We start from the raw sequence: 16,127 nt of genomic DNA, 5'->3' as shown, positions 1-16,127 counted from the left end.
ACTCGGTGCTGCAACTTCGGCATAACGTTACCCCCAACGGATTTTTGATTATCTCATTATGTAGAAGTGAGCCATCTTTGTTTTTACCATTGTTTTCATCCACAGTGCTGAATGAAATCGTTAAGAATCCAACTTCATGTATAGAGCTGTCGTCTGAATGAAACACAGATTTGTGTAATCCCCAAGCAGATAATAGGGCATATTCACGTGAGGTCATCACCCTTGCCATCGGTGGGCGGCCATTTTGGGTTCCATCCCTGCAGCGAAGTTTCTCGGTCTCTAATTTTCCAAGGAATGCGAAGTCGTCTGATCGCTGTTTTATTATGCAAAGGCAAATATACAAATGTAACTGCCTCTTTTTTTACCTACTTCAGAGCTATTGTTTGGAAAACGTTCGAATGAAGAAAATCATAAAATACAGTATCACATTCCTTTACGTTTCAACGACGGCAACATATCCTTGTGGCTTGTGTCTTTATCAGGAGAAAACGTACACTGAAATAATAATGTACTTTGTATTACCTACCAAATTACCTGTCCATAACCAAGGAACAAAACAATACTACCTAGTATGTACAGACAACTAAATCCAAAACTGTCCAGTCGGTCCAGACATATGTCAACCAGAACTGCGCTTCCACTACTTACATTCTATTGTTAGTACTGGATTGTCCCAGTACTAATAGAACGTGAGTACAGGACGCCCAGTTCTGAAATAATTTGATGACTCGGCTTCCAGTACTGAAGACAGAAGAGTCACTATTTACTGGAAAATCCAGTACGGAACCCGTTACATCCGTAAATCGGCACTCGGTTATCCAGTGCTGAATGACCTTGCACTGGGTAACCAGTACCAAATGACCTTTGAACTAGCCGGAACGCAAATCCGTACTGGAACCCGAGTACAGAGGAAAGTTCAGCTCTGGAAAACGAGTACCGAAACAAATTTAGTTCTGAACGTCCAGCGCTGACGAAGCTTCGGTACTGGAATAAAGCCGTTCCGTACTGGAATTCTTGTACGGAACTTCCTTCCGTACTGGGGGCCTAGTACAGACGAAGCCACTTAATTGCACCTCGGATAAACGCACCTTCCATCTAATTGCACCGAATCCCAATATCCAAAACTGGTTCCCATTCACTGCATTGTTAGTGACTCCGCATATCTGCACCGCGCATGGTCACCAATGCCGGATAACTGCACCAATTTTTTTCAAAAATCCTCGACAAGTTAACTGAAAAGGTGCGCTAAAATCGGCAAACGCGGTACAAATGAGCTGATACCTGCCGGTGTAAAGGCGCAATACCGCCAATACGTTTAAAACTGTTTTGAGTAACAAAAGAAGGCGGTCTCCATTGACAGTTATATATTTAAAGTTGATACGAATCGTATGGGAGGTCCCGGGCGGGTCACCCGTAATCAGTAACCAAGTTTTAGTTTCAATTCCTAGTTTCATGGCGTTACATTATTTACGTAAATCGACAACTGCACTCTACGTTATGTAACACAGAAACTCTTATCGAATGAGTGGCATGACGATGTTTCAGAATGCCTCCTCTGTAACATTACGTGTGTTGTAATGCGGTAGATCGCATGGAAAAATGAAAGAATGCAAAATCTTTTAAAACAGGTTCGTAGTCATTTCTTTATTTTCAGCAAAGGGTCAATAAATAAAGTTAATAACTGAATAGTTTCGTCTGTTTTCTTTGTGCTAGTGTTTCTGACCAACAATATACCCCCTCGCCCATGGTGGTGCGGTCCAGCTGGGCATTCCGCATAATTGCACCAGCCGGATAATTGCACCAAAAACGCTGACAAATGGGTGGTGCAGTTAAGCGGATTCTACTGTATCTGTGCAATTTTCTCCACGGGTTCCGTACTGGGCGCCCAGTAAGGAGCCAGCTACATCTGTATATTTGCTATTCAAAGAGTATCACATCCTTTTCGCTACAAAAATCCAATTCCAAAATTCAAATGACCCATTATCGACGAGCGAGGAAAGGTTTTTCCCAGCCTACAAACATGGCCGCTAAATAGTGCTGGCGGAGTCCATTGATTTTGTCTTCAGTTGGTTCTGGAAATGACTGATTACAGAGTACGCATAAAATCAGTTCACAGCATACAAGTGTTCCAAGGCCTGCAGCCACGTAGTACAGTGTCTTGACAAAACAGAGTGTCGTGAGAAATTTAGTTGACAGGGAGTATGTTATGATCGGGAAAGTTCGACGTTGAAAGACCCTCAGTTTATGAACGTATCTCAAGCAACGACTACACGGTGCCGTGACTGTGTTACACAACGGGCCTGTAATTTGCTTTTCGACCAGATACAAAGGTTTCCATACACACACGTTGATTGTTAAACTTCAACTATTTAGATCCGCTGTTCGTATGTCAGAAATCCACTTTTGTGTCAGTTGTTAGTCCCTTCGAATGTTCCCGCACCTACACGAGAAACGCAAAACCAATCTTACTGTTACCCGATCAGTCCTAACCCAACATCTGACCACGAGGCAAAACACCATGATTATGAGACAAAACGTTTTGAAGGGAAATTGTGAATGGCGTAGAAAACATCTGCCATTTCTACGGAGAGTTCCATAGGGCTCCACTATCAAGTGGACCCCAAAATGGCCGACAGTGCTCGTTGCTAGGGGGAGGGTCACATGACTGAATATGCCCTATACCGCCATGTTTACTGCAATTGTGGTACTAATTTAGCAAAGGAGCAACTCATCATTTTTTCCATGTTACACATCAATGTTATAGCTTACCTTTGCCACTTATGCTGTGTATTTTTTTTTGTCTCTCTTGACCTGCTAATAACGAAATATCGCAATCGTAAGATTTTGCGGAGGGGGAGTCCATAATAACGCCAGGAACAAACTGTAATTATCTTGTCGCTCTTCACCTTTATACATGTACATGTAAATCAGTTGTTGTTCCTTTCTTTCGGTGTAATGAGTACCCGAAATATACAAAGATGTCTGGGGATGCAAAAAATCACTCGAAAACGGATGTTACATGTAACTGTTAAGAATTTTGATTTAACTGTAGCCCGTCACAACTGCTATAATGTAAGACTTAAAGCTCTCCGTGAGGACTGGTGGCGGCAATGTTCGATCCAGTACTAGTTATGGAAGAATCCCAAGTGTACGTACCATGCAAATAAAGACATTTTCTTTGACTGTTTATCACAGGCGATTTATAGGTTTCTGAGTAAAATTTATTACTGATTTTCGTCTCTCATGCAAAGACAAATGGTATCGACGTGAAGTCCCCAATTGCAGCGGAGGGGTTGAACTGCGGTTTGGGACCGAACAATATAAGGTTCAATAAACTATATCTGAAATCTATACCTACTATATAAACTGTTGTTCCTTGGTGAAATATTCATCTACAAATACCATGCATATAGTGTGATGCATATAGATTCATTCGGACGAACCCCCCCATTTGCTTGAAGGTCCACTTTCACAGGCTTGAAGGTCCACTTTTTAATGTTCAAGATTTTTTTCAAGGTGGACTTATTTGTATCACCAGCAATGCCACTGAGGCTAGGATCCTAGAAAAAACTTTGTCTCTGATTTTTCCTCTGAAATTCTCTCAAAAACACAGGAAATGCCCTTTCAGAAGGTTCAATTCTTAGAAATTGAAACGCTCAAGGGTCCACTTTTTAACGTCCAAGGGTTTTTTTCATGGTGGATCTATTTGTATCACCAACGGAGCTGAAATCCTAGAAAAACTGCTAACTTTGTCTCTGATTTCTTCCTTTGAAATCCTCTCAAAAACACAGGAAATGCCATATCAGAAGGTTCAAATTTTAAAATTTCCCGGGGGGCATACCCCCGGACCCCCCTAGGAAGCTTGCGCCTGCGGCGCTCGCTGGTCCCTTAAAAATTAAAAAGAACCCCCCCATTAAAAATCCTGGCTAGGGCATGAGATATGAAAGTTGAAACATTTCTCAGTGCTTTGTAGAAATTACACCCGCCCCTTCAAACTATTGACCACCCACACAAACCCAGTGTCAGTCGGCTAAAGAAGAGCCTCAAAACACATATTACAAGGGAAGTAAAGTTAAAATTGTTGTTTTTGCATGTAACATGTTTTCTGTGAATGAATAATACTTCAGCTGCACTGTCGATAGTGGTCAGGAATTTTTCCCTGTGCACTCTACTCAACACGTTTTTCTACACGTTGTTTGATCAGCATGCTTTGCTTTGGTTGTCGATGTAAACAGAGACTGTCAAAGTTATTTGTATGAAAATTGTATTTCAAAATGTCAAATTGGGGTCTTATCTTCCCCCAATGATAACATTTACTTTGTAGCGAGATCGACCGATATGTTACGAGTGCCGCCAGGAATCACAAAAGACGTCAAAGCCGAAAAATAGGAGGGGCGATTCCGAGAACCAACAAATTAAATGGGTGTGGCCGTATAGAGCAAAATTAAGGATACGCCACTTCACTATTGTATTGTGCTAGACTAATATTCTGTTTGGAACATAATCCCCAAGGGACTTTGTCATCAGTGACGCTATTTTCAAGTCATGGCCACAGCTCAATAATCGGAAGACTGACACATAATTTTATGCAGTGGTGACTGGGGAAGCGCTGCACATAATGCACTCAACAGTTACTGCAATACTCACAAGGCCGCTTGTTGACTTATGATTCCGCACTGCATTTGCTTAAAATTTAGTTAAAAGATCAAATGGTTCAGTGCCATCATTGGATCCATTTCATGGAGATATGAGGTCTAAGATGTATACTACTTGATACGTATGTATTGACAGAATCTGAGTGAGGCAACTGCAGTGATCGACATGAGCACCCTGGAAGACGGCGCAGGCTTGGATGATAACATCAGCATTGCCAGCAGTGGGGAGGAGTTTGTGGATGTGCGAAAGCGAGAAACAGCGACCAGCGACACATTAGATGAAGTGGACCCAGCCCTGGCCAAAGGTCTGACAGGTGCCTTGGGTCAGTCCATGGCAGAACAGGTCAGTTCATCCTCATCAGGAGACAACTAAAGGTGAAGTTGTGTAAATTGTGGCAAACGTCCTGGGAGAAATGATCTTAGATTTCACAGCTGCAGTGACCTTTCCTAAAGCCAGTAAAGGCTGTTAAATTATGAATCAACAATCTACATACATGTATTAGCTTTTTGTAGCTTTCAGAGATTATATCTTTTTGCTGCTTTCCGCGGATGAATCAACCCTAAAATGTCATACATGTATTTGGGCCCAACAATTGAAGAAAGTCCTTGTCTTTCTAGTTATGCTGTTTTTCTATTTATCAATGCATCAATTTCAAACTTCATTATGTTGAGCCCAACATACTGTTGGGCGCAACATACTGTGTTCGTAATGTTTCTTTCTCCTGTCAAATCTTGTTATCGACTCAGCTCGGTCGTCCCTGGACCAACTGAGCTGAAATTTTATATACAGGTAGAGTGGGTAAATACCCTGGGAGTAAAGTGCAATTGAGGAGGTTCAAAACTTTTCTGGTGGTATTTTTCGACACACACGGTATTTTCTTATTTTAACACTGCATGGAAACAAAGATTTCCACAAGTTTGCAAGCTTGGACACTATGATGAAACCTGACATTTCCTCACTATGTACAAGAATTTTCTACCCCTGTGTCACCAAGATTGGACATCAGTGCGCACAATAGTGTACACAAAGTGTCCAAAGTTTCCCACCTTAGGAAACATCCCGTGTCGGGACGTTGACAATAACATTAACAATAACAATAGAGAGTTGTGAAGTGCGTGAAAATTTACCTTGAGCAAGGAGGCCCTTGCTTTTGAGTAATTGTTTAAAGTTTTTGGCTAAAAATGACGTAAACCTAAGAATTTTCAACCTCTTTGCGTAAACACCTGTTACATGTCTACACTATCGGGCCGCGGGGAAGTCTTGAATATCGGCGCTCATCGATAGCGCATTAAACAAAATGTGTGGCGTAGCGTTGTACTAAAAAAATAGTATTTTCATCGCAACCACTGGCCGAAGATTTCTCCACACACAATCGTCTGCAACTTGTTTTGTTTGTGGTACCAGATAGTCGGCTTGATGGCGAAGTTTTGTTGGTCGCCTTTTTGCATATATTAATACATGTAGTGTCATGCCAGCGCCATATTGCATTATCGATCCTACATTTACTTGAAGTAAACTTAATTTAATTTAAATGTCCAATTCCAACGTGCCGTCATCATATCGTCATAATTAGAGTTGAGTATTAGCTGTTGCAGCAAATATAAACAGGTTTGTGTTTTAGTGAAATTTAAAAAGTATCATTCTTTTGGCAAACTGGGAAATAGAGAGTATTAATATTTTGATACAAATTCAAAAGATAATGTTTAATAATATGATTTTTCATTCAGATGTGATTTTTCAAGTCAAAATATAATTTGTATTTTCTTGGAATATGTGATCATGACTTGGAATGCTGAATGTAGAGAAGCATGCTGCAAACCCTACAGCAGGAACTTTGACCATTCAAGTTTATCAGGCAGATTAGAGGTTTTGTGCAATTTTGTTAACATTTTTCTATGGTTGCTTGCCTCAGGTTCCAACTAGATAATACATGATTAATGGAGTTGTGTATTATTGTTCCACTTGTTGAACTTGAGGGCACCATTGGTCTCCGGTAAGGTCAAAGCGGGGAACCTATATGCCCAGTTTTTCCAAAATTCAGTGTTTTTTCTGCCATTTCCTACATCAGGGTTAGCTTGTTTTTTCTGTATATAATGTATGTGGCAGGGATGAATGTAGTGTCCTTTGTCTACCTGCTCACATCTTCTTTCCCAGGAGAAGACGATGAAGATTAAGCAAAAGCCAGCAAGATGATTTCAGAAACATATGTTATAAAGTGTATGTGTTTTCAATATAGTATTGGCTTGAAAATTTGTCCTGTCTCTTTGTGATTGTAGATAAGAAGTAAACCTGAAGTTGCAGGAAATGGCCTCAATTTGTACTTGAAACAGCCAAAATGCTAAAAGCTTCCCCTTCCATGCTTTTTTTAAATATATTTTTTTCGCCCTCCCGCTTCATTATTTTTCTGGAAAAATCTGTTAAGGCCACGCCAATTTATTTTGTTGCTTCTCGGAAAAGCCTGTCCTGTTTTTCCCATTTTGAAAAAACAAACAAATTGGGTATCTATTCCCATTCACAAATTTTAACTCCAAATTTTACTATCTGTTCAGTTGTAAAACTCGATAGCCACCAAAATAGATTATACAGGCCTGCACATACTTAAAAAGTGTTGTCACATTGATCATAAGTTGTAATTTTTCATTTATTAAAACTATATTTCTCAATATCAATCAATATATTACATGGCAAAAGGTAATTTTCTTACAGAAATTATAGTACTTAGATCAAAGAAAGGGGTGCATTGCATAAAAAAAGAAGCTGAAACTTGAATAATCCTCTTATCCTTTATGTTATGTAAACCCTTATCTTCACCCCAGACTATTTGCAAAAAAATTTATTTTTATTTTTTTTCACCCTGTCGCTCCAATTTTTTTCTAAAAAAATCTGAGAAGTAAAAAATTAAATTAGTGTGGCCTAACCAAGAAATTAAATTGATGTGGCCTTACTTGTAGATTTCTAGTGAATATGCTATATGCTATACCAGTGTTCTCGCCTGCGCCCGTCCTCCCATCATTTGACGGTTTTTTGTCGCTCATGACGGACAAAATTTTTGCCCAGCCAGTCATTTTTAATGGACAAAAATCGGTGTGTAAAGATGTTTAGACAGAGCTTAGAATTTTCAAAAACTCCAGAGAATCAGCGGAAGTTCGTGACGAGGGCACTCTAGATCATTTCTAATGCCCCAGCAACACACAGAGAGCGCCGTGGTGTTTGCTAGTAATATTTGGTGGCCGCCGAAAACTCGGCGTCATGCGCCGCCCTCCCCACTACAGTTTTGGCCGGTCGCATCAGGCTGATGTTTATTTCTGTTTTGTCCCTCTCGGTTCACCGTCAGTTATTGTCATCAAAGAAGCCTTAAAATTTAGAGATACTCCTATAGCTATCAGACTTTCTGTAATCTGTGTAAACAGTATTAAAGTTTCAAGGCTGCGGCGGCTGAGTTACATGCGCTTTCTCCCCGCAAGAAATGGTAAACAGGCGTCAGATATTGTAATCCACCAATCACAGGGCACGTCTCCGTCGCGTCAAGAAAAAACGACCAATGACATGCAAGTCTCGCTACTTGCGAGATTTCAGCTAAGCGTGAATTTGCGAGATGTTAGGGGAATGGCGAGGATCGCAAGGATCGCACGACGAAGCGGCTGTTGGAAGGCTTGAATCGACAACTTTTGAACACATTCAGTGCAGTTACCGGAGAAATTAACTGTGGAAAACATGGGACAAAAAAAATGGACGTCTTTATTGCGTTCTTCCTCAAAGTAGGGTGTCAAATTTCTCATTATGTTCAATAATTGCAGGGCGCATACGGAACAAGTGTTGAAAAGTTGTGTTTTATTTTTGCCGACTTATTCTGTGTGTATTTTTTGTAGAACGTAGCTGATACGTAGTAAAGTTTTGTTATGCTAAATTTTATTTTCTTTGCCGATTGTATAAAACACAGAAGTGTAGCTTGTGTGTGAACATTCGATATTTCCGCAATGACGGCACGCCTCCCCAAAAAATCAAGCCTGAAACCCTTGTGTAATTTTTCGCCAAAAGAGATGTCATTAAACTAAGCTTATTCTACCGGGAAATTTGCCCCTCAAAATGCAGGAAATAGCGTTTCAGAGGGTCTAGATTTCAAAATTTTCCGGGGGAGAATACCCCCTGACCCCCCGCACCTTTGCCGCTCGATATGTTCTTCCCCGAAGCAAAATTGAAATGACGGGTAAAAATTTCAGGCTGTTGAGAACACTGTGCTATACAAAATGTACCATACACTGGGTGTAGTTTGAATGTACATGTATTCTGCTAGAGGGTGCAGCTGCATACGTGTCTGACCATGTGGGGATATGAATACGAATAAGACATGGCACCTTGAAGGGCTGTGTACGAATAGATAAAACAGTAAATCTACAAAGGCTCTAAAAGTTACATGTAGGTATGAGGTCTCTGACCTCTTGTTGTATTTTTATTCATTCTAATATGAAATCTCCATTGATTTGCTTAAAAAATCTGGAAATTCAGAAATTGAATTGGTGTAGCCTTATAGCTTACACCAAAGCTTACTGTAAATTAATTTATGTTGATATGTCTTGTCGGTCTGTCTGGAACTGGTACTGGAAAAGCCCACTATTCATTTGCTATGCTTTTGAGAATGAGCTAGCAGAATTTCCCTGGTTCATAACTATGGCATTTGTATTTCCTGACAGTGTAAGCGGAAGATTAGATCCTCAGTGAGCTAAAATTGAAACAAGTTCACGTTTTCTTTTTTTCCCTCCTTCCTCCCAGGTGTGGAAGACAGGCTCACAGCAAGCTAAGAAAGCCTTCAACCTTTATGCAAACATCGACATCCTCAGACCATACTTTGATGTGGAACCAAGAAAAGTCATGAAAAGGTTTGTCTTGGATTTTTATCATACAAATAAAATTTGTGAGCGCATCAATTTTTGTCCGTTTCCAACAAAAAAAGTTTGTGTCAACCTATAAGTCATACAAAGCAGCTGCAAAATGGGCAAACATATACCTTAAGGCCACACCAATTCTATTTGTTGCTTCTCGAATTTTTTCATTAAAAAATTGTAGCGACAGGACCAAAAAATAATATTCTAGCAAAAAAGGCAAGAGTAGAGATACAAAGAATAACATGATTATTAAGTTTTTAACTTGTCATGTCACATTTTTTGAAATGAACCCTTTTCTTTAATAGCACTACAATTCCGATGTTCACTGATGACTTTGCCAATTGTAATTACTCTCCCATTTCTTTAGTTAACAGAAAAAAAAACATCAAAATACAAGACGTGTTTGTGAAATGACTGAAAATTGTGTAGATCCAATATAACTAGAGTTTCACGACCATATACCTTCGCCGATTGATGTTAACCTTTTCTCGTTGCATATCATAAATGTTTACCATCTATTATGCAAATAACGACCTCATTTGGATGAATTATATCAGTTGACCATCTTCTCTACCAAGTAACACAAGTTGTTCAAAGTATAAAAGTCAAAGAAGGCTATTGTAGCATTTCCTCATAAATTATGTATCTGAGGCCCTAATTTCCATGTTTTATGATAATGTCCACATTTACTTAAGATCCAAATGTATTGTCTTGTTGCAATTTTTAATAAAGAATAAAGATCCAAATGCTGCAAGAATGAAATCCCATCATTTACCAATGTGGAGTTACACTTTTTCCATAAATTTCCAGTATTTATTATTTGCATAATTGATATCTATCGATATCCCCGTTGTTCCAAATCTGCATGACTTACTATCCCTCCCAAGAGCTATCTACCACTAAAATCATGACCATGGCATGTTCAGAACACGAGATATCAAAACAGGAAGTTCCGCTACAGTACCATTAGCAAGTTGCTAGGGGGCCCAAGACCTAAGTACATGTATCAAGACAATCTATCCAGTATTTCTTGAGTTATCGTGTACACAGAAGGACACAGGAATTAGTCTGGCTCTGTTCTTGCCACCACGGCATTCCATTAGCATGGAAATTTTTCTTAATTCCACATTTGCTGATGGTTCTCTTAGCTGTTACAGTCAGTTTTGAGTGGAAACTGAGTGCCCACAGGGCTTGAAGAAGACAAAGAAGACTTGGTGCTTTGAAGGTCCATGCACAAATAGATGAAACAGTAAATCTACAAAGGCTCTAAAAGTTTTATGGAGGTATGAAGTCTCTGAGTCTGACCTCTTGTTATATATTTATTCATTCTTATGATAAGCCTGCTTTCTCCATTGATTTGCTGCAAAAATCTTGGAATTCAGAAATTGAGTCATATAGATTTGGGCGCCCTAGCGGCTTTTTTTTAAACTGCGGGAGCTGATTTCGTGTCAAATTTTGAAAGAAAAATTAATTTACAGTAAGCTTTGGTGTAAGCTATAAGGCTACACCAAAGCTTATTGTAAATCAATTTTTTCTGATTTGCATGATTAGCATATGATTCAGAATTTGTCAATCAATAAGCTATCTACATAACAAATATCATGACGATCCGTCAACCCCTTATTGAGTTATTCTTTCAAAATTTGTCACAAAATTTGCTCCTGCAGTTCGAAATCTACATGACTCAGACTTACTCTCCCTCCCTCCCAAGAGCTATCTACCACTAAACAAGATTGGCAACATAAAAAGATGTTGCCATGGCGACGGTGGTCTCTGTTAACGTTTTTGTTTTTAACCCACATGCAAATAAGGACCTCGCATAATTAAGTGGCATAAATCATATCAGTCGATCACCTTCTCTACCAAAGTAACACAAGTTGTCCAATGTATGAAAATCTTGTTTTCACCAAAAAAGATATCGTACCATTTCCTCATAAATTATGTAAATGAGGCCCTCTAAGCAAGATTTGTGTCTAATAGTGGCCACATTTACTTTTAAGTAAATGTGGCCACTATTATGATGGGGATTTCATTTTTGCACCATTTGGAAGTTAAAACTTCCAAATGGTGCAAAAATCGACATAAATGATACCATGTAGTGAGGTTTAATCATGATGTACTATCACAACCTTGACACCACAACTTAGCTCAACTGGTAACGTCGTAGACCTTCGGATCCGAAGGATTAGGGATCGAGTCCACGCATGGATTTGTTTTCTTTTTAGATATTAAATATCAAAAATAATATATCGATATTATATTTATCTACGGTATCAATATTATATTTATAAATATCATTTGCTTATCTTTTTTATTTTTAAATATTCATTTAATGTATACAAGGCCTTTGTCTTATGAGCAGGACTTCATAGATTCCAAACCCGGCATTCAAATTTTTCTGTTCATTGGAGGAAATGGAAAATACCGTGCAGCGGCTCCTATGCGCGGTAAGATGATTCTTGCAAAACACTCGCCACTAAACTACTATTCCCGATATAAACAGAGGCTCTTGATGTTGTTTGCAAAACAGCGATCCTTTGTTACAATAGAAAATGCCACATTGTTCAGTATCGACTTCATTCAGAAGTTTTTACAGACAACACGGACGTGGAAAGTGACGCCGCTGGGCACAAAACATGGGAATTTTCATGAATTTTAGCAAAATTATCCAGGCCAAGACCAGCTTTTTTCAAAAGCACTTAAGTTAAGCGCCGTAACTTCTAAATTGCTTTCCCCAATCTGCCTTTCTCTATTAAAACACTCCTTTCCCAAAATGACTTTTTTTTTTCTTATAGGCTCAACAGCCCTTGAGTGACTTTCTCTGGCAGATTTTACTTCAAAAAAAGGGAAAAGACAATTCACACTCATAAACGTAGACAAAACACCAGCTTTTTTGAAAAGCACTTGTTTGAGTTAGGAGCATAGTGCTCCTAGGTCTAAAAGTTAGTCTGGAGCCCTGTGACCACATGTGGTCTAGATATTAAAAGGTAAAACATGAAATGATAGAATGCTACGTTCGAACATTAAAGAGTAAAAACATAATATAAACAAGTGTCTGAGGACCCAAAATCTCCATGAAATTTCGTGTTGTGTTATGTTTGTGTATGTTATTTGTTGTTTGGTTGTTATGTTTTATCTGCTTCAGGGTGGTTGTGTTTGTTTATATTTGTTTTATGTTGTCTGTTACGCCTCAGTGCATTTGTTTCTCCTTCTCTTTTGGCTCTCATGTGATCTCTCTTCGTCTTCTTATGTATCTCTGACACCTGGAGATATCTCGACCTTGCCTACAAAGTTGTGTAAATTATAAACTATCAGGGACAGCGGTTGATAGAACACAACTTTACAGGTGAATAAAAAACAGGGGTACAATAGATAAGCAGGAAATGTTACGGGTGACCAGGTCATGTCAAAGTGCTATGTAGTTACCTATAAACTAGTAGCATTGTACGTTAAATATATTGTGGTCCACAGTACCATTGCCAAACCATTGAGAAAATAAAGCCAGACCACAACTGGTACACGGTATGAGCAAGAAACAGCCTGTTAACAGGTCAAAGTGAATTTACACATAATCAAATGTGTGATGTGTCCTGGTTACTTCACATACCTTATGCTTTGGATTCCCATCATATATCCTTTTATCCACAGAAACTGATCTTGACCTCTTCTTTGCCATTTTCCCATATTATTCAACTGGGGTCCTCAAACATACAGACAGACTGGAATGAGTTGCCTTACATTAAAACCATGTAAAACTGTTCCTTTCACTACCTGCTGTCAAGCTTCTAGTCTGGTCAAATCAGTCCCTACAGACTGTTAAGCGCCAACAGCTGTTAACAACCAACAGTTGCTAAATTGATGGGCTTGGCAAGCTAAAGCCAACAGCTGTTGACAAGTGACCAACTTACGCTATAAATAGCTTCTAACAAAGCACCCGATATAGAATGGCCAACACAGCAAATATAGATTTCCCCATTACTTAGGCAAATTAAGTCCAATTTGCATAATTTGCACTTCATTGTATACAACCCTCTCTAAGCTACCTGCCAAGTAAATAACATGAAAATCTGTCGCTCCTTTCTTCAGTTATTCTCCTTTGAAGATTTTGACAAATACGCCATTACAGTTCCAGTGACACATACCAGAGGGCCCAAAATCGACCTTGACCTTTCTCCTCCCGACAACTACCCACATACCAAATATCATTACAATTCATCTACACATTCTATAGTTACGCTGATTTTACGCATCCGGTGACACATACATACACACACAGTGACACAAACATACACACACACACACGCACACACATGCAAACACACTAACTTTGCATGATTTGCACTTCTGTGTATACATCTCTGTCCAACCTACCTGCGTACCAAATAACATGAAAATCTGTTGTTCCTCTCTTCAGTTATACCCCTTTAGAACATTTTTACAAATAGGCCATTGCAGTTCCAGGGACACAAACCAGGGGGCCCAAAATCGACCTTGACCTTTCTCCTCCAAGCGCATACCCACATACCAAATATCATTACAATCCATCTACACGTTCTACAGTTATGCTGACTTTAAGCATCCAGCGACACACATGCAAACGATTTACCTCCTTACTTATGCAAATTCGGTCTCATTTGCATAGTTTGCACTTAAGTGTGTACATCTTGGTCTAATCTACCTGTGTACCGAATAACATGACGATCTGTCGATCCACTCTTCAGTTCTTCTACATTGAAGATTTTTACAAATACGCCATTGCAGTTCCAGTCACACATGCCAGGGGGCCCAAAATCGACCTTGACCTTCCGCCTCTTAACCCTTAAGCTGCCGCTCCCGAGTACAACCGGGATGCAGAATCTTGCGAAGATTGCCGCTCCCGAGTACAACTGGTTTAGGGGATTCCCCGAAACAAAACAGCATCGCCGCGTGTTTCGCGCGGCAAACCCGAAAGTTACATGCCGGCCGGGTGACCTGGGTTCAGGGGTCAAAGGGCGTTGCGCAATCACCGATTACGTAATCCCCATGATGCCTTGCGGCCATTACGTATCCAAGATGGCGCGCGTGCAGACGACGCGGAGATTATTTTATGTTTTCGGCGATAAATTCAAGGTTTTGACTCTAAATTGTCCGGGTTTACGCACAAATACGTGTTTGGGGAGCTTGATACTACATATTCTGTGGAAAAATAGCGTTCCATGATCGAGAATTCTGCAGTAAATGGTGAAAGTGGCGGCATGCACGTGGAACAACAAGTTCGCGTCGTCCCAGGGGGAATTAACTCACGGCGACGGAGTAAATACAGTGCTGGAAAATTCGACATCGGTTGCGGAGCTGACAATAATCGTGTTTGTGAACGGTAAAGGTGTTGGAGGCGAGAAATATGTGTTGTGTACTATATTTTTTATATACAAATACAATGGTGAATGCTATGTTGTACCAGCCTTTTAGCCGTGTAGTCAGTTCAGCACCCAGGACAGTCCGTAGTCATAAACTCACATAAAGTAATACCCGTGTATTTTTTGTCATGTTGATTCTGATATTGTCAGAATTCTCAGAAACTTAATGGTCCATGTGCTAGTGGTTCTATGTGTGTTAGAGTGGATTGGTTGGAAGCATTGTGGAAAGTATATGTTTTATTGCTTTCGTGTGTTTATTACCCATGAAATGTGTGTTTATAATAGTAAGCTGGTACACATTTCGGAAGAAAGTTTTAGTCATAAGATTTCAGCTGATATTAAAGAGTTATGTTTCCTAAAGCCTTAGAAAGGAATATACTGTGTTGTAATAAATCAGCATTTCAGCTAAATAATCAGTTCAGCACCCAGGACAGTCTGTAGTCATAAACTTACCAGTCCTGTGGTAATACCTGGGTGAATTTTTTTCATGTGTATGCAAGACTGATGTTGTCAAGACCTTGCAGAAGTGCTGTTATACTGATATTGGAATTTCACAAATGGTTTTAATGCTATAATACAATAGGTTACTGAAAATTGTACTTTTTATTGCATTATTGCACTTGTAAATCATTACTACTGTCACTAGGCCAATGTTGCATGACACAAACAGAAAGAGTAGACTCTTAGCTTTCTATCGATGTATAACATATCGGGATTATTTTGGAGGAAAGGAACCATAAACTAGTGAAATAAAAACAGTACCCCTTGTTTTTAGAGGGTCTAAAAACGCTGGCACAGAGAAGCTGTACTGGTGAGAAAACCTGGCAGCTAAAGGGTTAACACCCACCCACATACCAAAAATCATTACAATCCATGTACAGGTTCTACAGTTATGGTGACTTAAAGCATCCGGTGATACATACATACACACAAACACCAAACGCACGCAAAACAGTATATCCATGAAAAAGCCTTTTTTCATGGAGATAATAATCATGAATGTCCCTGTTACATGTATGCAAAAAGTCCTACTTGTCGTCAGTTGTAGAGGTGTCCTCTAATAACAGTTTAATTAAGAAACTACTGATATCAATGCATCTAAATACGCTCTTAATTAGCATAAGTCGGAATTGTGTCAGGCATGCGGTCGGCAGACATTGTGTGCGTCCACAATACGCTTAGCATACACACC

General features: G+C 39.5%; 1 protein-coding gene across 2 annotated transcripts in view; it reads left to right on the top strand.

The window, feature by feature from the left end:
* LOC136432239 (protein YIPF3-like) overlaps positions 1–16,127 on the top strand; it is a 65,727-nt gene that overhangs the window by 7,568 nt on the left and 42,032 nt on the right. The window contains exons 2-3 of one of the 2 annotated variants that reach the window (XM_066423312.1): positions 4,792–4,998; positions 9,427–9,533. In XM_066423312.1, the coding sequence (XP_066279409.1) occupies positions 4,792–4,998; positions 9,427–9,533 (314 nt within the window). The remainder of the gene's footprint in view (positions 1–4,791; positions 4,999–9,426; positions 9,534–16,127) is intronic. The other variant, XM_066423314.1, reaches the window with a different exon arrangement.

The sequence above is a fragment of the Branchiostoma lanceolatum genome, chromosome 4 (assembly GCF_035083965.1).
Source record: "Branchiostoma lanceolatum isolate klBraLanc5 chromosome 4, klBraLanc5.hap2, whole genome shotgun sequence".
NCBI lineage: Eukaryota > Metazoa > Chordata > Leptocardii > Amphioxiformes > Branchiostomatidae > Branchiostoma > Branchiostoma lanceolatum.
Note: the sequence above shows the minus strand (reverse complement) of the source record. Positions and strands in the feature narration are given on the sequence as shown.